The following is a 24,549-nucleotide window of genomic DNA, read 5'->3' as shown; positions in this document are numbered from 1 at the left end:
TGCGTGACAAACTTACATTACCTACTTTATTCGTGGTCGTTAATGAAGGTGGCGGCATATCGTATAGACGTTTTTTTTTGTTTTAGCCTTTTTATGACTAACTGGTTATCGCTTGGTTAAAATTTAGAATAGTACAATTTCATTCATAAATATTTTATTAAAAATGGAATATTTATTTTTAGTTACTCGGATCAACTATTAAACTGAGCAGAAAAGATCATAAGTTTTCGATAGTAATATATTTTTAAGTAATTATCTAGTTGTTATAATATACTAACAGTCCGCGTAGTTCCCGCTCCCGTGGGATTTTTTTAAAATCGGTTATGTAGAGCCAGAGATACCCACTACAACATCACAACGTATAGTAACGAAGTTAGGTCGTTTGAAATATTCTTGATGACCGGGCATCACGCTGAAACTACTCAACGAATTCAATTGAATTTTGATCGATTTGAAACCATAATACGTATGAAATAGGGGTCGCAAGGTAGTATGAAAAGTCTTTAATTTTTCAAGTCTCATTTTGAAAATTGGTATGTGTACTACCAGAAATAAACTTAAAATAATGTAATTCAAGATTTTTCAAATTTTACCCCTAAAAGGTTAAAAAGGTGTTTAAGTTTCTTTAATATAAGTCGTTCATGTTTTGATTTGCAAAATTATTAGTAGACTATTTATTATATGTATATAAACGAAGAGGTTGCAATAGGGGTTGAAAGCTTAAATAAATTTTCACACGGACGAAGTCGCGGGCGTCCGCTAGTTTTAATAATAAGTCTCCTTATTATATAATAATAATACATGAGCTTTTTTATATTAATTTTCAATAGTGTTTAGTATTATATTTTGTATTTTATTACCATTGTTAAAATTTAAAGAAGTACAATTAAATCAATGAGAGAAAAAATAATAAATCTCCTTATTATATTTTTAATACCTAGATAAAGAAGAAGTCCTATGTATCATCAGTAGAAACTGAGACAAAGGCTAATACAAAATAAAGGAGTAGTTTACTAACATGCACGTACGAGGAGCAACTACAAGTATCGGATAAACCTTCCTCTTCAAACCTCATGAAATATGTATTATGTACCAAAATTATCCAGATTGGCCGTATGTTTCTTACATTGGTGTATACGAATACCTATCCATAGAGGAAAAAAAATAACTGACAAAACACTATTATATATTGGATAGATAATAATTTGAAGAAAAGCCCTGTTTGAGAATATCAGTACAAATTTACTCAATAAAATAAAGATAACATAGAAAACATTCGACATCATACGAGAAATTTTCGAATAAATGAATACACTAGTCGACGGAAAATTAACCTGCCAAAAAACGTTAGAATGGTTGATACCTTATTCGACGCTGAATAAAACTATAAGAAGGCGTTTTTTTGTTTTTATTTTCTGCAAGCCAAAATTGCAGTTTTTATAAATTAAAAACAAAACCTGAAATAGGGCCTCAACTTTTTCATTATAACTCAAAACTATCAGTGATATGGTAATGCCTTTCCTAGCTGCGACAGCGACATGCCCTTGTTTCAGCGGCCGGGCGAAACGCCTTTTTCGTTGTCAAATTTATATCAAAAAAATTTTAGCCAAACTTTTGAGTGTTATAGTTTTTTATAGTAAATTTTCTCTGCTCTAAGGAAATTTTTTTAAATTTACAATATCACTGATAGTTTTTGAGTTACAGTGAAAAAGCTGACGGGAGGAAATTTCAGGGTTTCGTTTTGAGGTTATAAAAAATGAAATGTTGGCTTGCAGAAAATGAAAAAATTGTGCTTTCTCAGAATTTTATTTCACGACCAATCGTTTGTATTTTTCATCCAATTCTAACGATTATTCTCAGGTTTCACACTATCCGACCAGACTAGAAAGACATTATGGATTTATTTATCGATAAAGTTACGTATAAATTATAATTATTATAAAATTCACTGTTTTCTTAAATTTCAAGCAAATCGAAGAATTATTTTAAATGGGTACGCATTATTTTCTGTCTTTAGATTTACATGACGCAAAAAACTAAAACTAAGGAAACTCTTTATTTATCAAAAGCATTGTTCATGGGCGACCCAGTAGAACATAATAATGTATACATATTGCCGATATACGAGTACATAATAAAGACAAATTTCACGCCTATAAAATCAAAAAACCTTATTTTAAAAGGTGACCCTCCTATTCTTTAGCTTCCTAAATTACAACGATTATACGAAAATTCGCTGGAGTGGCAGATATTTCACACAATTCGAAGACACTTTCAGCATTGTTATTCCTCAAATCAACGTTTGAGAGATCAAAAGCGTACACAAGTTGATCGAAAACACAACAAACGATAAATAATGGATTCTGGCTTTTTTTCTCGCTTGAGTTAATTTAGAGCTGGTACATTCGATTGACCGAAAGCTTAAAGGACCGAGTTTCTGAAATCCAAAAGCCATGTATATACCTAGTAGAATAAAAACAAAAGTTCTTTGTTTGTATCAAAATTGTTCCGCCCAAAATCAAGAAGGTAAGAATGCAGACTGGCCTCCATGTGGGTCGAATATTAAGCACCTTGCATACATAACCATAAATTGAAAACGGAATTCGTTAATTGATTTTACTGCAGTAAAGAAACACCTAAATAATGAGGTCAATGCAGTGGTTGCCACTTAATGTCTAAGCAAACTATCGATCGGTTTGGTATCTCTTTCTTACACAGGTAATCTTTAAGTACAAACTTTTCAAAGTTGTGAAACGTATAAAAGCTCTTTGCATCATTCATTGAAACTGAATCCTTTTTGAAATATCGGTTTCGAAGTAGTTTATTAATTGTAAAACTATAATATAACAATTTTAAGCGAATACAAAGGTTCATTTAATAATTTTATTGAGGATTTTCATAAAGAAAATTAAGGTATTAAGTTGTTTAAAATAACATAATATTAACAGCAAGCTGTAATATTCCTCAAAGTGTACTTAATGTCAGTATTGCACATAAAATGTGACCGTGGGAGAAAGATTTATGAGTGTAGCCTATCTGGAGAAAAGGTCAATACCTTACTCATTTTCTGAAATGAGTCCGTAGACACCACAAAGATGTAATTATTTGGTTCCTCATTTATCTCTAAATACTTATATAGTTTTAATTTTTCATATTCACATTGTTAACCTATTTAAATACTTTTATTATGTAATACCAAGTCGGTTACTTTATATAGACTCTACTTAAGGGATCTGGCTTGCGATATTACGTAATTAGCTAACCTATAACAACATCTTATAGTATATAACCACAATGAAAAATATATTAAAAATCTTGTCCATATATTTAAAATCATAGATTGCCTACTACTAATGACGATACTAAGTTACAAAATAAAACACTCGTATTTCTGTTCTCCAGCGCGCTTACTTTTTTAATTTGAAGAAAATATTGCCTATAAAACAAAAAACATATTGCTAACGAAAAGCCGAAATTTTATTATTATTATTATTAGTTGCTTTATCTAATCTACCAAATCCAATAGGGCTTACACTTAACACTTTTAGCATTATAGGCTAAAAGTGTAAGTTGATTTTCAACGCCCAGTCGGAACTTCTACTAGAGCTACACGTATTTGAACAAGTGTTTGTACTGTAACATAGAGACTCACAATGATAATTTCATACGATTATAGTATTTAATATCATTAGAGAATCACTATAAATGTTTTTCAAAATTTGTACTTCAAAGGGGGAAATCTGTGCGGAGCCTTGTATGTAAATCATTTCTTTGAAGTTAACAGCGTCAAGGATATCACGCGGACGAAATCAGGAGTCACTGCAAGTATTATTTATTATACATTCGGAAATCCCAGTTGGTTGGCTTTTTTATATTCAACGATGCCATGAACCTTTTTAAGATTTGGGTCACACACAAAAAAACAAAACAATTTTTGTTACACAAAGTTTATAAGGTCATCTGGGTATTATAATATGTAGATACGAATAGTGAGTCTTTAGAAATGCCAACAATCTACGTCATTGAGAATTTACTCCATTCTCTCACTACAAGCAGTTAACCCTCAACCGGTCGTTTTTTACTTTACATGTTTTAGGTTACAAGGTTCTTTCGATCTAAGATTTTTTTTTACTTTTGAGGTTTCACAATGGTCACAATAACGCACGACAAAACAGATTTTTACAACGCTTCGGAACGGCAATCCTGGTTACCTATTTCAGATGGATACTAATGAATGGACTTTTAATTATAATTAAGAAAATACTCAAATACTTATTACTAAGGAAAACAAATCTATGTATTTCTTGTATAATACTTTTAAATATTAAGAACTTTTATTGACAATCTATATATAGTCACGTAGGTAACTACTAAGTTAAGTTCTCAAAATCTTATTTTGGGTTAGCAGCTTTAGTTACGAATAACAGTGCATTTATTTTTGCATCACTGTCGTTCAAAATATTATGGAAGAATGATTTATTCAAGCTCAATATTATAAGCAAGCTTATATTAAGCTAACAAAGACATTGTTTCATATTTAAATACCTACTAAAAGAATGTATTATGTTCTGTTTTATAAGGATTCAGTCATTTGGCAAGGTATTTGGAAACAGAGAGCGGAAACTCCCGTATCCGGGCGCGTATCAAAACTTCTATTTATTAAAATAATATCCAAAGATGGAGAATTCAAATAATACCAAAGAACGTACAGCTCATTTTATAGAAATTTTGTTTTATTATTGCATCATTCTCAATTAAAAACAAAGCCTTCATGGCTATGATTCTAATTATTATTTTTAAAAAACCTATGCATAATATTTACATCAACGGAAACCCGCGATTAAAGAAAACACTTTTTTTAATTAACGAAATCGAAAATGTTGTAGGTAAATGTTGTTTTTATGGGGAATATTATATTAAATAACACATACTACGACTACCTACTTAATTTTTCACAAAATATATGTGATTAGTAGTATTAGGCAACGATTTTATACTATTAGATAGTTAAGTGCCTACTAGCTACACCACTGAGCGCACATATGCACAATTTTGTGTTTACTTACATTGTATTATATTTATGTATATATTTTACACTTCCCTGGAACACACAACGCGACATTGTAAAGAATATTTAGGTATTATTTGTTTAAATAAATTTCGTTATTCGCCTCAGTTTCGACGCGCTAGTGATATACAGACAGTCTAATAGTATGAAATCTTTGGTATTAGATATACCTGTAAATGTCTAGACAGACATTGTATTTAACAAAAAAATCTTTTCATCTGGCACTCAGCGGGTGAAGGACGTTTTTAAATCGGATCTTATACTATAAAAGCCAGCCAGAACAACAGACAATAACGAGGGTGGGGGCGGCATAAAACGGCACATGGTTGTTAAAAGGGCTACGGGAATCCCGGGCTACTTGGCACCACTTACACATTACTTATGCGAGTTCCCTGATTAAATTATTGATTTCATATAAATCCGTGATTTTATCGCAAACATCAAATTTTCACAACAGATATGAACAATTAAACCTAATGCCAACATTGTCAACTTTGAATGCAAAGATCACATTGTGAAAAGTTTTGTTTCACTTAAAATACAAAATTCTGTAATGATTTTTGACATTAGACATAGTTAGGTACTTTTTAAAAGCAACAATATATTTTTAATCAATATTTGGCATATTTTACACAAACATCCAATTTTTACAACAAATATGAACAATTAAACCTAATGCCAACATTGTCAACTTTGAATTCAAAGTTTACACTATGAAAAGTTTTGAAAGACTTAGGTAAGTCTGAAATATTTTGATATTAGGTACAGGGACTAGTTAACTAACTATAATATTTTTAATCTACATTTGGAGATGAAGTTATTAACGGTTAGGTACATGAGATACATTGTCCACTGAGTAAACGGCAAGCGGTTTCTACGGCGAATCAAAAATATTAAATAAAAATAAATTAAATTAAAATAAATTTAAGTGAATGTTTGTTCCTCCTTTCTGTTATTAGAAAATTATTTATCTGATTACTATGAAAGTTTGGTGAGTTGTTCTCGTAGGATTCTCGTTACCATAAAAAAATCATTTTTCTCGTGGCATTTCCAAGCATGCCAGGGATCGCTAATGTGTAGTAAAAATATTATTTTATTATTAAGTATATAATGGCCATTACCAGAAACATTCAGAATCATTAAATTCTGCCATTTACTTCGTCGGCTTTTACCTACTGAAGATTTAGGACTCATTTATTTTGCGTAGGTAAAGTTTAGCTCTGCAGTGATAAATAGGAAAATATTCGAGGTCTCTATATATCTAATAACAATACTGTGTTTCTAATTTGGTATGGCTAGTAATTTGGTCTGCCGTCATATGCCTACCTAATCCTATTCGTAGCACCCGGCTACAGGCTGCTCAGAGATTTAAATTCGCAGTTTCCATAAGTACATATAATTTCATAATTCAAAATTTTGACGAATCCAATTTAAGTAAAAAATTACGCTAAAATCAACAGCTAGTCAGAAGTGAGCTATTTTTTTAATGTTCTTATATTGAATTTTTTGAAGAAGAAATGTACAAATAACTGTAAGCTTATTACCTACTTACAATAAGATGTAATTAAAATTATTAATACCCACTCTAGATATTGTTTGAATAAGTGTGTAACATCAAAACTTGCCTGGTTTCCTTAACTCCTTTAGACATAGCGTATAGACAGGCAGACTATGACTTCGCTTTTACGAAAACTATGAACGGGTCAGTGGTCATCGATTGTCAAAACCTATGTACACCTACTCGATTTAACTACATACATAAGTTGGTATAATTAACGTTTTGGAATGGAGATACAATATTTTACATTACCTATTAGCTAGATCACATGCATAACAAATGCAAAGCAGTGTTAATTAATTTACTTTTAATAGATTTATATATTTTATGAATTGAATTAAACAAAAAATATAAGCTTAAAAGAAAGCCATTCCAATAAGTACGCTAATGTCACCTTGTAGGTATTATGTAAAAATAACAGAATGTGTGATCCGCGTACTATGATGCTAAACGAACGCAGTTTATGCATTCTTTATAAATAAATATTAAATGTATTAAGTCGATAGGCATTTACGCGGAAGCGATCATAAATTTTAGAAGCCACTTTGTTTTTTAGTTTTGTTGATAGTTGATATATAAAGCTTCTGGTTGCAATATTTTTTTCATAGTTTCGAAGCGATGCCTTAACTACGCGGGTGCAATTTTATTTTAAAAAATAGTGAAAAGAAAGAAATGGAAGGTAGAATCAGCAATCGTGTCTTCAACTAAAAACGCAGCCATTATAGCCGGAAGTCGAACATGTTTCCGGTATCAATGGTGCTACGCCGGTTACATAATTATTCACTTTCTGTGTATTCACATTTTTGTAAAGTTTGTTTTGCTATAAGAATTACTTAATAAGAAACGCAGCAAAGTTTATCGACTGTAACTGTCATGCCATAGTGCCGTCTAAAAGATGAAGAATAGAACCTTGAAAGCAGCTTTTCCAACAATGGAGTAGACAACACGCATGGTCCCCGCTCGCTGTACGATTATCTATGAAACAGGGCAATATCATGTCACGCTCCATTTCACCAAAAAAATAAAGTTGTTGTTGAGCACTGCAGTATTGTAATGTGACTTACTATCGCGAGTGAAAACTGTTGCTTCTATGCGTGTCTGCTCCGATTGGAGATGATTGTACGACTGTTTATTGACATTTTCTGAACCGTACCCGTATTTCGTGTTATAAATGCGTATGTGACTGTCTATGGCCTGTGGTGGAGACAAGTTGCCGCGAATACACCTACTCGTACTTCTGTTTACATGATGGTATTGCTATTGTGTAATAACAAATTAATACTGATTTCCTTACAATTCTTAAACCAAATTGAAAACGAGTTTTGGTGCAATGACTCTACATCAAAATAATTATAGATATTTTTTTTTTTTTAAATAATATACAATGTAATACACACAACGTTTGTTCAGCATCAATCTAATACTTAACATTTTACTTTAAAGTAGTTACAATCAATACGATATTTGCGTTAATTTATTATTTTAGTGCGCTAGTTTGCTAAGAAATAACATATAGATTGGCTTGGAGTTTTATGCTATTAGTTATTTGTTAGATTGTGAAAAAACATCAAACTATTGTTTAAATGTGTACAAGCTTGTTGTTCGCCACTCACTACATACGACCGTGCCCAAAGCGTCGGATTTTATCTGTTGATTTATTGTAATTTAGTAGCTTTCGTATGTCGGAAGTTACATGATCTGTTATGTAGATTGGAGAGTGGATTGATTTTATTATCATTTCGCATTACTATCGCAATATTTAAAGTTAAATGATTTTTGAACTCAGTATATAGAATACCCATTTTTATGAGAATATTCGTGACAATTTTTGATTGATACTCCTACATCCTGGCTTTTCCGCAGTGAAAATCTTTTCAGTCGAAGTTAGATATGTATGTTTTTGGAACTCTAAAGCCTCGTTTTTTACGTGAGTGTTTTCTAGTGTTTGGAGTCAATCACGTAAAAATATAATAATACCTTCAGCGTGGCCTTGCAGTTCGATCATGTGTAATCAAACTCCTGAGTAACCGACGAAGTGTTAATAAATCACTTTTAAATGCACAATTTAACTAAGCGCTAACGTCTGTAGTATGAACAATATTGCGTATTTCCATTAGTCAGCGCAGTGCTTTTTTACTATTATGACTCTACTTTATATTTTATGGCGTAGCTACGAAACCAATAAATAATAAAATGAACTTAAAACAGTAAACATGAATATTTTTTATTCAAGCATATTATTGTCATAAACTATTTGCATTTTGTTAAACTGTTCATTTATTCCCTGTTAAATTAATCTTGTAATAAAATAAATGATAGTATCCGTTGGTAGATGTTTTGAACCGGGTATCCACCAAAATAAAGTAAGCGAGAATTAGTTTATATTTAAAAATTGAGGATTTTTCTATGACACATAAAATTGCTAAATATAAAATAATCGAAATTGTGTTTTAGGTAAAATATACATCATAGTTTATTTTAATGCTATGTACCTAGATGCTTTTTTATTTATTACCCAAAATGTACCTACCTACTGTGTGTTAGTTTAATGAAAAAAGATGGCAACTTCAATCCCAGTTGTAAAGTACATTAGTACCGGTACGATCGGAATGTAATTAATCGAGACACTCGATAAATGCAGCTGAAGTCGTGGCACGGTCCTGTGTAGCGAGTGAAAAATTGTAATAATTGAAGTATTTCAGTGGTGAACACAGTAACAGTAGCTAGTAGTAGCTAGTAGTAGCTGGTAGTGGCAAGTTGTAGTAGTAAGTGAATGGGATTGACGTAAAAAGCTTACCAAGGTTTTCTGCACTGGCGTTGACGTCGTATCGATGCGCGGGCTTGGAGTGCGGCGCGGGGGAGTGCAGGGAGGTACTCTTGTGCCGACGGATAGTCGGCAACCGCGAAACAAAGGACGCATTGTTCTTGAATGATGCACTCATCACCCGACTGTCAAACGAATATTAGTCATTAACAATCAGACGTTTATTAACTCAGAGACAATGAATTTGATTATCAATGGGAGTATTGTGATAATTTCATCGTAGCCATGGTATTTTTATATCGTGTTCACTCAACGAGAAATATTGCTACTGAACAAATAACAATACCTATATGAATAATACATTCAATTCATACATTTAAAAATCAATATTATTGTGTCGATACCAAAAAGTAGCTAGACGAGAAAACAACATGTATATGCTATGCTTTTAAGAGGCCTTTGTCTGGCAATGGATGCATGATAGTTTATGTTGAAATGTAATTTTAATGATATTATACTTTGAGACCCTAATTTTGTTGTTTTTGTCGTGTCTGGAGGATGTTATTAATTTTCACGGAAAAAGGCAAAATAATTGAATTATAACATAATTCATAACATAAACTAATTCAACTCATAAAATAATTCATGTTGTAATTTATGTGTCTTTGTGTCTTAAACTTTCAAAAAATAATTAATGCCTGCTTCTTCTGAACACTAAAAAATTACGAATCTGAAAATTACGAATCAGTAATTACTTATAATAATTGATAAAAATAGTTGATACACGTATATTATATGTATATTTAACATGTACATAATAGAGGTATGTTTGTTGTGCTACATACAATAAACTTAGAGCATCACAACAAACCCAGACCACACAACAAACTCAGCTAGATAAACAAAGCTGCCCGAAGTCAGGAAATGGCCGAGTTGCGGTGCGTATGCTAACAACGAATTATTCTCAATCCAAGCACTGGATTCTCAATTTGAGAACGCATACGTGACCGCAAAACCAACCAATCTAATTGAATTTTATCATTGTCTGTCTGTATAAACAAATATTTGCTATCCAGGTAGGTAGGTGCTCGTTGTTAAAATGTCAAAATAAATAACAACGAGTATTTTCGGATTTTATTTGCTAAATAATAAACTGAATTATTTTTAGTTTTATTATGATATTTGACATTTGTCTACAATAGTAATTATTTTTGACACAATAATTTTTATACTTTCTACTTATTACTTATTTACAGAATAATGCCATGTTTTCTGTTAAACTAACCAAAAACATCGCGCTAGGACTTTTAGAAGTGGTTATTGTTGTTGGTGGACAACGGCGTAAATTCCACTAGTGGTTTTGTTCCACTTTTAGAATATAAATTACGAAAAAGGCTAGGATTTCGTTATCAAAATATTATTATGGGTATATCTACATCCTACTAAAAACTAGACTCTATCTACAAATCAACCATAACATTTTTATAATATCCGATCTAAGAATATGATGATTATAAAATAAAAATTTAATCAATCTACACACAAACTTTCTTTTATATTACTAGTACCTATGTAGCTTGTAATTGTAGGATGTAAAACCTTGAACTCAATCATGATCGCATCAAAATGCACGCAGCTTATGTCTACATTTCCATTCAAACTTCCGTCCTATGTCCTAACAATCATTCGGCCCGCTAGTTTGAAATAGCCTCTGTATTGGTAGAACACAGAAGGCAAACTTTAACTCATCAAAATGCCAGGGCCGTTTGACTCACCTAGTCTGTGGACTCGGCAGGGGAATTTGGTGAATCTTCCACGTCGCTATGCTCATTGAGTGTTCGTCTGCGGCGTAACACCTCCACAATGCCTGTATGAGGGTGGCCGCTGGCTGTCGTCTCCTGATCATATGCTTCTGCCGTTGCTGTTGTTGTACTTTCAAAGCGAAACCTGAACCTAAAATACCCTGCCAAAAGACGATTATGCATCTTTAAAGTATTTACATTAAACAATTTAAAATCAATTTAAAGATTGAAGGCATTTTCACAAAATTACATTATCCAAATCCAATTTGAACTGTAGCCAATAAAGAGTACGAATCGAAAAGATCAGATGGTTAATGGAAGGCTCAATTAGGTCTTAGCACTCGAGAAAGAGAAGTATTAGTGCTAATTGCCAATCTACAAACCAAATTAAATAGAGGAGCCTAAAAATAGACATTATTTTAAGATCCTTTTCCACGGGAACACTGTTTTGAATTCGCACCATTGTTTGGTTAAACTAGTTTGAACTTTAGTACTTTGAATTAATTTCAAGTGAGGTCAAACTAGTCTCGAACTTTTGTTGTAATGAGTGCGACAATAGCCCAAAAGGTCAGGCACGAATCAATGATTATTCAAGCAGCTAACCTAAGCTCAGCCACATTTACTTTAATATTGGGAGAAGCTAAAATGTTAATAATAAAAATGCTCATTGCACAAAAACGTGGTAGAGTAAGCTTAGCTTGGTAGAGTATGTTTCAGTGGCGTATCGCCCCTTGGAGGGGCCCTGTATCAAAAATAGTTAAGATGCCCCAAGTAAAAATTTCTCACAAAAGAAACAAAAAGAACGGGATTATTTTTCGGATAGCACCAAATTAAGCGACATTGTGGATTAGACTTTACTAAATTTTGATTTTACACGTAAGGGGCCCTGTAGTCCAGGGGCCCCATATCTCTGGTACTGCTGATAAGGCGGTAGCTACGCTCCTGTTTGCTAGAGCCTGTGAATCGTATAAAAGAAGCGTAAGAAAGTTTCTTATAGCAAAAGTCTCAGTTTGCATAGCCTTAAAAGTTAGTTACAAAAATGTGGCGCATATTAAAATTACAAAACACCCACGCAGCACAATTTTATCGCGTATCGTTCACTGCTTCGTTAAAGTTAAAACTTTTATGAACTTTTTTTATCGAGATCGACTGGTTTGCACTTTACTGCTTACCAAATTGAAAATTTTATCTTAATTACCTCAAACCGCACTTATTAAATTATGTGACTGTACGAATAGGTATTTGTTATTATTTGTAACCAAAAATGTTACTATTGACACCTCGAAATCCAAATTTTAATACATGTGTGATTATTTAAATAGATATTTTCCGAACTATAATTTAGCCGCAGTTAAAGTTATCCTACCGACAATGCTGCACAAATGATTGAACGTACGCTACTGGTCGTGTCGGTGTGGATATTAAGCTCAATGGAATTTTAAATAATGAATAAAGCGCTTCCAGATCTGCACAATATAAGCTTAAACTGTTATCATTCATATTAAGAAGTAAATTGAGGAAAAATAATGCAATTGTTTGATACTATTAATAAAAATAGCTTATTTAACGAATAATATATAAAATAGTTATATAACGAATATATGCAAAGGTCGCAAAAAGTATTGCACGTAAAATGTATTTATTATTTTTTATTCATACATTTTATTAAGTTGATAAGATAAGCAAATATAAGTAAGATAAAAGAGATTACCACGCTTCGCTTACTTACTTATCGCTTACTTTTGAACTTATCAACTCTATTTATGTACGTTTGTATAACACAGTTTACAAATACCTTCATAGTGTAGGTATTTGTTAACTCATAAGAAAACTTGAATCTAGTGAAAAGATGGGTTTAAAAAGTGAAATGCTGTTAAATCCAACGATATTTTATACTAGAGATAGGGCACTTAGGGTCTTTAGAGGGGGTCAAAAATTGTCTTAATTTCATTTAGTTGCTTGTTAAACATCGAAAGTTATTTAAACACATAATACCTACCTAAATAGTGTCTACTATGACGAGTTATGTGTTTAGGAAGTGTAAAAACTATATATACATAAATATATGATGTAAGTAAACACGAAATTGTGCCCTCAGTGGAGTCGCTAAATTCGGATCACTTTTTGCGGTGATTTTGTAGACACGTAACATATCTATAGTATAAAATAATCATTGATTAAATAAGCTTCAAATTCTTTAAACAAACTTGATTGAAATAATCAAGATGTGCGTTAGACTCACAGCGGGTAGTGCAAAGAATGATATCCCGAGGAGAGCGCAGAAGGATGCGATGAATTTACCCTGCCAGGTCTGCGGGACCATGTCGCCGTACCCCACCGTGCACAGCGTGATCTGCGGCAATGTACACACCATTAGCAACAGATTTAAGTAATCAGTTTGTGGGATATAGATTGTCAAAAGATTGCCATAACTGTAAGTATCAGGGATAATTGATTTCTCTGTTCTGTGGGATCTGTACAGATCTCGTCATGGAAATTGAAATTTCGCTCTTAAATATACTGCTCGACAAACATAAAGTATCTATCAATGGATGGATAATCGTAAAATGAAAGATTTTCACACAGTTTCCATTGGTACCTGGGAGCAATTTATATTTTATTTATTGTTTTCTCATCGAATCTAATTTAAAGTTACGATGTCTCTGTAATAATGTGCTAGTAATTCATGTGAGATAAATAAATTGAATCAAAAAATGTAAAATCACTATAAAGAGGTTAACTTACAACTCCCCACCACAAAGCTTCGGCAAAGTTTTTAAACTTTGTATCGGCGACATCTTTTTCCGCTAAATAAACTAAGAATGATGCGAATATCAGTCCCAGGAATCCTATGTAAAGCGTAGTTATCAATTCCTGAAAAAGATAAACTTTGTTATAACCTGATAAACTGGGAGATCAGATAAATAATAGTAAGAGCCTAAAGAAATTGTGACCGTAATTGGATGTTAAGTATAGCTGGCTCCAGTTTCCTCTGCTTTTTTTGTTTCACACTTGTTTTTCTGCAACTTTAGTTCCCGGCGACGAAGCGCAATTTTTCCTATTCAGAAAAACGGTATCAACCAAACAATAGTTTCTGTGTTAACTCCGGCCATTCATACTCTATAGTATAGACAAACAAAGAATCTCACGACGATCAAGCCAAGTTTCGTAGTACTTACCAGCTTATTATTTTTTTTTCTATTACCATATCTATGTATGAGGTTACTTTTAATTTTCTATGCTAATATTTAAAGAGGTAAAGTTTGTGGTATTGTAGGGGGTACTTTTTGGATCTACTGATTTTGAAAATTCTTTTAACACTCGAAAGCCACGTTATTTGCAAGTGTCAGAAAGCTATGTTTTATCCCCGTATTCCAAAGGGAACATGAACTAAGCGGGTAAAACCGTGGGGGGTCGGCTATGCCGGTTTTTTATTTTTTCAACTAGGTAATAGTACCTACTATACAATAATTGAAAAAATAAAAAACCCGACTGCCTACTCTGCTTGCACGTTTTTCTATATATTATTTTTGATTACAGATAATTTAAATTATGTTTTGCAAGGAAGTCAACTACTTATTCTGCAACATTCAACGTTATAAAGTTATGATTTATAAGACTTTTCTAATCTTTGTTCCGGCACGCAAACTAACGTTGGCATTCATTGACATGGTACGCTTACTGTCGTAAAATTATCTTTGATAAAGCTATCTTTATAAAAGCTTTACATTAACTAATCAACAGAAATGTTAGCATATATAAAATAAAAGAAGAGTTGAATCTTGGTACTACAGAGCTTGAAAGATTTGGCGACGAGTGTGTCGTAAAGATTTGATAAGGGTTGGGAAGGTGGGTAAGTATTTTATTTTCATAGTCAATATAGTAGAGGGAGCGAAAGTGCGGCAGCCGGTTTCCGGGTTTATTTGCTCTGCATTGTGATCATGCAACTTTAACCTGAACCAATTGTGAGGGGATATTGAGGCCCGCCTTGTTTTGTATTTAGGTATATCTACTTGGTCGTCGAAGGAAATTGGAACTAGTTCACTTTTGCTTACTCATCACACTTAGCAATCGAACGAATCTACTTGAGGCTAGAAAGCGTTTAGTCAGAAAATGTATCAATTGGTTTATAAAAATGATATTTTGCTGACAATCGGATGTAAATTATCGCACAAGCAGAAACCTATTTTAGTAATTTCTCTTTATAAGGTTTATACTTAATATGAATAAGGGGAAAACCTTGAAAACTATAAACCTAACAGATAATATACAAACTAAAATCGACATTTATCAATTGTTAATATTCATACATATTTTTATCGATCTTTTTCAAACTACGCCATATAGTGACCCATTTAATTAATTCACTTACTTATAAGTAGGTACTCGTTGATCAAAGATCACAGAAACACGGCAGTCATTAAGTATGTTTAGTCTAATTTCAATTCCACAAACTTTCGGTATCGGTAATGATGAAAACAATTAGTAAATCAAACCGTTTTCTCAATTTGAAGTCGAATGTCGAGATCGATGTTAAAGAAACATCTACAGTTGAGTTGCAAATATCATTAATTAATAAATTAATTATTATTAATTAGAATATGTCGTAGTTATACCACAAATCCGGAATCCGGTAGTGTGGTAACTAGCCACGGCCGAAGCCCACCAACCAAAAAACATTATTATTACGTCACCAATATTTGCATAGCATTTTATAGGCTGAAAGCTTGAGATGGTTATGAAAGCCTTCATCATTTGATCTCGGTAGCTCTTAGCGTGGCGCAGTGTACAATGACCTGCTTCCCGAATCTACGGCCGTGGGTTCGATTCCCAATATTTGTAATGAACGTGTTTTCCAGTCTGGGTGTGTTTATTCACTATTTAAGTATTTATTATATTCATATGACGAAACAGCTATCTCTTTATTACTTTGGTGCTACATATTGATGTGTATAGTGTATTGAATCGTCACCTGTCTGTGTGCGTAAACAACTGAGCCTAGAAGTTTCCAGGTGCCGCCGCGCCGGTCCATCCGAACCATGCGCAAGATCTGGAAGAACCGCAGGCCTCGCAGTGCCGACGCCGCGAACACCTGCCCCGAGGAACCCATACCCAGCACAACCATTGAGGCCAGGATAGTCGTGACATCTAAGTGCAAATATAAGATTGTATGACAACACATGGTGTTGAATTGGTCGACCACGAGATGGACTGACGACATTAAGCAAGTCGCAGAGATTTGATGATGATGAGATGATGATGATGATGACAAAACATACGATGAATCGCAAAGCGATTGGCGTGTTCAGAAGCTTAATTTCCTTAGCTCTACAGTCATAGTTATCTTTAAATTCTGAGTTTTCTGGCACGTACAATTTAAGCACCTTCAAAAATGTGAATCGGCATCTTCTAGGCAAGCGCGCTTCATCTAGACCTCATCATTGCTTTCCATCAGGCATGATTGTAAAGCGCAAGCCTTAACAAAATTAAAAATCTTACCTATATCTAATAGTATTATGAAAATGTACCCAAAGCCTGAGCAGAAAAAAACACCTTGTATACGCAGCATTTCTTAGCACACCTAATGGGTACGCTGATAAAAGAAGTTAATTCCTTATTTTTCTATAACTATGCAACGATTTCGAATGACTCTTCAGGGACGCAGAAAAAAATATATAAAATTTTTCTTTCACGACTGAGGATGTACACGATAACAGTTTTTATAAGTGGAAAACTTTAACAATTACATATTACCTAAATAAGAATAAAGAATAATTAATTAAATAGCTGATAATATGTTACGCCACTTGGACTTCGCATGCAGAGGAAATTTCAACAAAAATGGTAGCGTGACACATGAAACGTATGATCCATATGAAAATCACTTTTTTAACTATTTTTAAGTTACCTACTGTGAGCATTCCCTATGGGGTATAAAAAAGAAAAATAAGTAATTCCGTCGGAAGCATATTATTACTTACTTATGTGTGTGAACAGAAAAACAATCATACGGATTTACACGTACCTAATGTACTCGTAGATGTGTTTGTATGTGAATGTTCGACTCCGATCCGCGATAGATGTAGGTGATTAAAAGTTAAACGACCACAACGTCCACAACTTTGCTTTTATGTTGACCGTAAATATAGATAGAGAATCGCTAGTCTATTAGTCTTTGAACTATTTCAGGATTAGTCGTAATCAGTAGATTACTAATTTAGCTGCTAAAAAGTTTCCTAAGCCTTTATAGTAACTTTTTTCTTACTAACAGCCATTTTACATTTACGGAAAGAAATTTTAGCTATCATAAAAAAGTTTACTAAGCTTACATATACTGATACAAACCTTCTGATAAATCGTTTGTTAATTCAGGTACATTATTATCAGTCCTATTTATTAGGATTTATATGACTTACCAGAAGGCGCAAAATAGTATTTTTCCTAACAAAAACGTACCTACTTTCAATAAAAGCAAAGTTATGCTAAGCCGCAGTCGCTATTTGTGAAAAATACGCGTTGTTATATGCGGCTGAGCAATAAATGTAGAGCGTGGGAAGTTGACTTTTTATTCCAAATATTTTCAATACAATAACTGTGAGTAAGATAGCGGTCTGAACCCAGAGGAAAACGTAGTAGTATCTAACACTAGCAACATTAATAGGTCAACTGTCAAGACGTAATACAGTTGGGTACTGTTGTAAAGCCAAGTAGGCGAATCGTGCGGCAATGTTTGCCAGTTTCGGCGCGGTCTCAGGGCGGGCGGCCCTCTAGAGAGTTGAATGGCGGCGTTGTCGCATGAAACTCGGGCCCGAACATTTCAACTCTACGAGAATGTAAAGGTCACGATATATGAATAGTTATTTTGAGGCTACGCAAATGGAAAGTTATTTTTAACTTTTTCTACATTTTTACAATTACATTAGGTACCAATTAGTTAACCTAATTAGCTTTCATTAGGTTAACTAATTGGTTTCTTAAACACACGTTTTAGTGATCAAATCTCGCAACAGAATTTTTCATGCATTTATCATTTAACATTTTTATGAATTATGTGTAGGTTTCGTTTTGATGATAGGGTGACAAGAGTGACGTCATTCGAAACACAATATATCGGACTCCCAAAGATATCAGGCAAATTATTTTTATGTACCTACGTATACTCATGAAATAGAAAGTTAGAACTAAAAAAATACTTGATCAAATATTGCTAAACTATGCAATGATGTATTCCAGTATGGAAGGACACTAATCCTCGGAAGACAATTGTCATATTTTTACCTCTGACTATTTATATACATATAATTAGATTATAATACATTCGTGTATCTAATATGATTAGAAATTTATAACCGCAACAAAAACCATAATAACAAACTGAAAATATTTTTAACTTACCTATAATGCAGAATGGTCGCCTCAAGAACTTGAGGCGCCCCATAGACCCTTGGTACCGCGACCGGCATCCTGACGACCATAACCTTTTTAAACAATTTAATCATTTTAATCTATCTATACTTATAGTTAATTTATACGAAAATTATGGTTTCTATTACAATTGGAACGACCATAGATTAAAACTTTGTGTATGTAGAAATTCATACTCGTAAATAGACGTAGGTGAATAAGTAAGATGTAAATAACATAGGTAATGGTCAGTGGCGTAGCTTGCCTTGGAGGGGCCCTGTATCAAAATTAGGCCCTTTAGGTTAGGAGGCCCAATAGACGAGTGGCAAATCCCGAAAATCTGTTTAGCAATTTCGTAGGTTTTTCTGTGTAATTCTCCAGATTAAGAGAGATGGTGGATTATATTTTACTAATTTTTCCTTTTACACTCCCCTGGAGTCCTGGGGGCTCGTATCATTAATAAAGCTGATACGGCGGTAGCTAATGTACCGTGTAAAAAGTACCCCTAGTAACGATAAAACTTAGAAGAAAACATTAAGTATAACATTAACTATCTATATTTTCGGACATGACTTAGATTTGTCTTGTCTCCAACTAACTAAAATTCCTGTGTTAAAATGGTAGCGAATGCTATGGAAATTAGGATCATTCGGATTTCCACCAACCATTGAACCGTTTCGACGCTTAAAAATAATAAGTCTTTTCGTCCTTAGTTTATTTATTTAACTTCTGTTTCATTTATCAGAAAAATCGCCGATAGTTAATTATCATACAAACGTTATAAGGTCTTCACAGTAGTAGACTAAATCACTAAATTGAAAAAATATAATAACAACTTCGTAAAGGTTACGGTACCCCTCGTATCATAGTAGGTATGGGAATGCTTTAACATGAATTATATTCAACACCCCATGTTTAACCTAGTTTGCACTACTAAACAAAGTTTCGTTAAGTTTGCCTGCAAACTGTCCCCAGTGCACGTAAATATATAATAGGTACCTACGTAGGAATAAATACGCGGCATAATCATCTTCAACGATCTAGCGTAGCGTTACATAATAAATATGAATGCCGACGTTGGCACACCGTCCAGCCTATTATGTTAAGTTTGTGTGTATAATTTCCATAAAGATTTGATGTAACGCTTTTATGTGCTTTTAAAAAGTAAATGGAATACGATTAATTAATAAGTAGGTACACTGGTACATGTTGTAAATTATATTAGACTAGTTGACAGAGGCATAACTATAGGGTGTCAGGGCTGGCAACATGCCACGGGCCGACGGGTCGAAGAGCATCCAGCCGGTGAGGCAGTGAGTATAGAAGTATTCTAACAATTGAAAAATAATTATTGACGATTTTTATTGAACCTCGATTACTAAATTCGTCACGATGCTCAGTTTCAGTTACGCCACTAAGGATAGTCACATACACGCAATAATATTGTCAATAAAGTAAAGTAATGTTGCCTAAACTCGCGCTACGGCGTATAACGTACTTTGGCTATATTGCAGTACAAGCGAAAGCCCGGACTTCGTCCGCGTGAAAATCGATGTAAACTTTCAACACCTATTTCACCCCTTTCTGTTTATATCTCATGTTTTATATACCTTTTATGATAAATAGTTCACTAATTTATTTATTTCACTCTACAGAACAAAAAGTGATACAGTTTCATTTGGTACAAAATTATTATTTATTAAAATATATATATAAATATAATATTATTTATTAATATAAAATTATAAAATTATAATCATTATACAAAAATATAACTCAAAACATGAACGATTTATATTTAAAAAAACTACATTATTACATTATTTTTACAAATGTAATTTGAAAATGACGGACTTTCCATACAAACTTTCAAATCCTATTTCACCCCTTCTAATTTTAATTTCGCGACAAAAAGTATCCTGTAAACTTCTTTGTGATTTGGTGTCAAGTTTCATTTCAATTAATTTAGTAGTGGCTACAAAAAGAGGGACAGTCAGACAGTCAGACTATAAATTTAAAACATATTTTTGACTTCTGTATCGATCCCAATGCCAACTAAAATTCAAAATATCTTCAATGTACAGAATTGGACCTGTTACAGTTTTATTATCAGTTCAGATTAGTTTCAGCATCAAACAACCTCATCCTACTTTATTGACATTATTATGTTGTGTGTACGCAAACCTAATAAATAAGAATTTCTTCAAGTCAAATTTAAATGTGGAACGCTTTTGTAATTCATTTACAGTAGGTGGTACGTTATAAATTACTTGAGTCGGAAAATGTACGCTCGTAGCCGGTGGTTGCCTGTACGTGTATCATTAATCATTATTAAAAAGCTCTGCATAGGGTAATTTGTAAAGATTATCTACTGAATGGGGGATATTGCGAAAGATAATGCAGTCCGCTTTAAAACATAACTTCTATTACAAAAGCACATTCCAATCATAATTTTTCAGTACGGTTTTATTTTGGAATATTCATAGACGTTGTTACATTTTGTGTATTTTACAGGTAAGTTGACTATATATATATATATATTGACTTGACGTTGGGAAGCCATCATTTGTGCATAAAATATTTTTGGACAAAGTTGTTGACATATATAAATACACAATTCATCTGATTTTGAAGTTTTTCGTTTGTTCAAGTATCACTCACAAACTATAATAATATTACGAATTTTCTACAGTTTGGCGGGTATACTAAATTATGCATATATACAGGCAGGCTATATGCACTTATATTGTTTCATTGATACTGGACGTAAGGAAAAATTCACACAAAGGAAGACTGCGGGCTCATTAGATATAGCTGTATTATATTAAAATACAATTGAATACTACTTCAAATACTGCTTAGGTTATATTATTGTCTAATTTATTTGATCTATTTATTTGTTAACAGTAGGCCTGCTATTCAATAGATTTTATATTACAAATACATAACCATATACCTACATGCAGTTTTTTATTGATCGGACTGAAGTGGCCATTGTCTGATATTAAAAATGTCGAAGCATTGCTAGTTGCATTTTACTCGTATACACTTATACACTTATGAATAATAGTGGATAATAGCCGGTTAATATCAATAATTGCCTCGTTGGTCTAATGGTTAGACTCTTAGAATAGGAACTGTGTAATTACGTATCGGTCTTAGGTTTGATTGCTGGGTCGGGTTATGATATATTAGGTTTTTCTTTCTTTCAACTACAATCTCACCTGATGGTAAGTGATGATGCAACCTACGATGGAAGCGGGCTAACTTGTTAGGGGGATGAAAATCCACACCCCTTACGGTTTCTACACGACATCATATCGGAATGCTAACTCCCGCTAAATATATAATAGAAAAAAGGCCAATATCCCGTAGTGAACCATTAAAATAGGTTGATGTGAAATTACGATCAATAATAGGCTAGTTGACACTATGTTGACACTTTTTTTAAATAGTCTTATATATATTTGTCGTTCTACTAGATTGAAAAGAAATTATCTTATTTTTTGAGACGTGATTACATGATAATTTTAATTTTTAAATATGTATTTGACAATATGAGCCAAAACGCTGTCGACCATGATTCAACCGTTTCATGACGTCACGTTAACAAATCCTTTACCAAATGGAGCGTTCCACTAAAATATTAGTTAAGAATTAGTTTGACATTTAGTACATAAAGTACCATTGTGACGTCACAATGGACGACAGTCTTTATGACGTTTGGAAATTTTGAAAAAATGCATGATTTTTAAATTAAGTGTTATAAGAAATCCTTTTTATTACTTGATAATTAATATTGTTTATTTTAACTTCAATATGAGTCAACTACCCTATTGTAAAGTAGGTAAGTTACAAGTGAGACTCACCTTAAAAAAAATTCTATTGCGAACCAGACAACAACTACAGTCTCCATGTAGAATAAAATGATCCCAGCCTTCGCCTCGTACTCTTCGATTGTGGAGAATACGGACAGCGACAAACACATGAACACCATCAGGAACCTGTTACAGAAAGAAAAACACGCAAAATAATACACCAAACATTATGTGCACTACGCCGGAAGGGCATCCCATATTTTGGCAGTTCTCATTAGGAACGTTGACGCAAACATAAACCTATCTACTGATAATCTATAGAAACTGAGTGCGAAACTCGACGAGAAGAGCTAATTTATTTTTGTAACGTTCCTTGAATTTTGAGGCTGGGTAATAAATCGGCTACAATCTCATTCTTCCACAATAGTGGAAGAATGAGATTGTAGCCGAGACTTTTTTTTCAGTAGGTGATCCCTGTTTCATCGAATAGAAAGAACTATGTCGAGACTAAATTTAAATTTAAAGTATGTATTAATCAGATAAACAAAAAACGTACTTTACTGACAGCAACATATACGATTCCGAGTATATGCTTTTGTCAGTAGCCAACTTTATCAGCAGCTTTGTGTCGACGCGTCTGTTGGTGGCTTAACATCTCGTAAATAAGTTGAAAACTTTGTCAGCGACACGAATTTACAATTGCCGGCGGGTCGCCAGGTCTGTTATGTACACTCTATTAGCCGTTAGCTTTTTGCCATACCAAATCGTCGCTAAAATTTTGATATTACGACTTAACTCTCTTTCTTTTATGTCTTTTTTTATAAGGATATAAAAGATGTTACTATTGTAATTTACTATTAGTCTAAGGATCTTCATACACGTATCACTTACTGTACAGTGTAGAATTGTACATATTGTAAATTAGCTCATTTTTATAGTAAATAATGTCAATGATTGTACACACCACAACACCTGCAATTTCAATCATACCTTCCCATTAGAATGGAATACAGCAAGTGCCGTACCATGACAATGTCTTAAAAATATCCACTGTTGTGAAATCGCAGTTCTTTTTCTTTAGTCCCCTAATATTAGTAACAGTGGTTTCTAACAAATATTAGGGGAAACATTTAAACTAAATGCATTTTCCTGGGTATTTTGAGTCTTAATAAAGTTATTTGAATGCCACTAGTAACCATGTTGACCGTTGACACGGACGAAACTGCAAAGTTTACAACACCGAGGCAACGTCGCCTGTCTATCTGTCTTTCACCGGATATACTTTTTAGAGTGTGCAAAGGAACTTTACAATCTAGTTCCTCCATCCCCATTTTACCACAGAACAGCGAAACACCGTGAAACTTGGCATCCTTTATTGTCGACGTCCAGTCAACCAGTATGAAACGTTTTTCATCAACGTTTCTAATAAGAACTGCTAAGAAGAATACCCTTCCGACGTCTGTGTTTGTGCACCTTCAAGGCATTTTCTAGGCAAGCGCGCTTCATCTTAGACCTCACCAATCCCTTCCATCAGTGATCGGCTTGACTGTGTAGTCAATCGCAAGCCGATACAACATTAAAAAAAATGTGCTAGGACCTCATATAAGAGTGTTACACAAAACACTGTGTCTGAAGATACAGTGTAATGTCATAAAGGCGTGAGTGCTTTTTGATGACAGAAGTACATGGCGATAGTACTTCCCTGGACTAGACTCCCATAATGAGATACTCTATATTCTATAACAATATATACAGTATCTCATTATATAATTAGTATAATCTATATAACAAAATCCTCTACCAAATCTGTCTGTCTGTCCGACTCCCTGTCTGCGTTTTTTTGTTTTAATTTTATAATTAATATTTAATAATTAATAATAATTTTCTGATACATGTAGATACATACAACATGCTCTCCGAGGTACGGAAGTGTAAATCCACTAATTTACGAACACCAGGCCAGGTCTCAGCCCGGAGTTGGTAAATTGTTCTTGATCATTATCATTATCATCTGATATAGTGATCGTTAAGGAATTTAACATTATCACCCTAAGCCTGCCAACCCGCATTGGAGAAGTGTGGTGGTTCTAAACTCCATATCTCCTCTCCTATAAGGAGATAACCTGACCCTGTAA

At 33.3% G+C, this 24,549-nt stretch overlaps 1 protein-coding gene across 4 annotated transcripts in view; it reads right to left on the bottom strand.

Annotated features, from left to right (window-relative positions):
• Nucleotides 1–24,549, bottom strand: part of LOC112051242 (potassium voltage-gated channel subfamily KQT member 5) — a 61,516-nt gene that overhangs the window by 21,633 nt on the left and 15,334 nt on the right. For all 4 annotated transcript variants that reach the window (XM_024089815.2, XM_052885019.1, XM_052885095.1 and 1 more), the window contains exons 3-9: nucleotides 22,466–22,600; nucleotides 18,588–18,670; nucleotides 16,165–16,340; nucleotides 13,938–14,066; nucleotides 13,435–13,545; nucleotides 11,166–11,353; nucleotides 9,424–9,575 (exon numbers count right to left, since the gene is read on the bottom strand). In XM_024089815.2, coding sequence (XP_023945583.1) covers nucleotides 9,424–9,575; nucleotides 11,166–11,353; nucleotides 13,435–13,545; nucleotides 13,938–14,066; nucleotides 16,165–16,340; nucleotides 18,588–18,670; nucleotides 22,466–22,600 — 974 coding nt within the window. The remainder of the gene's footprint in view (nucleotides 1–9,423; nucleotides 9,576–11,165; nucleotides 11,354–13,434; nucleotides 13,546–13,937; nucleotides 14,067–16,164; nucleotides 16,341–18,587; nucleotides 18,671–22,465; nucleotides 22,601–24,549) is intronic.

This window comes from Bicyclus anynana, chromosome 1 (assembly GCF_947172395.1).
Source record: "Bicyclus anynana chromosome 1, ilBicAnyn1.1, whole genome shotgun sequence".
Taxonomy (NCBI): domain Eukaryota; kingdom Metazoa; phylum Arthropoda; class Insecta; order Lepidoptera; family Nymphalidae; genus Bicyclus; species Bicyclus anynana.
Note: the sequence above shows the minus strand (reverse complement) of the source record. Positions and strands in the feature narration are given on the sequence as shown.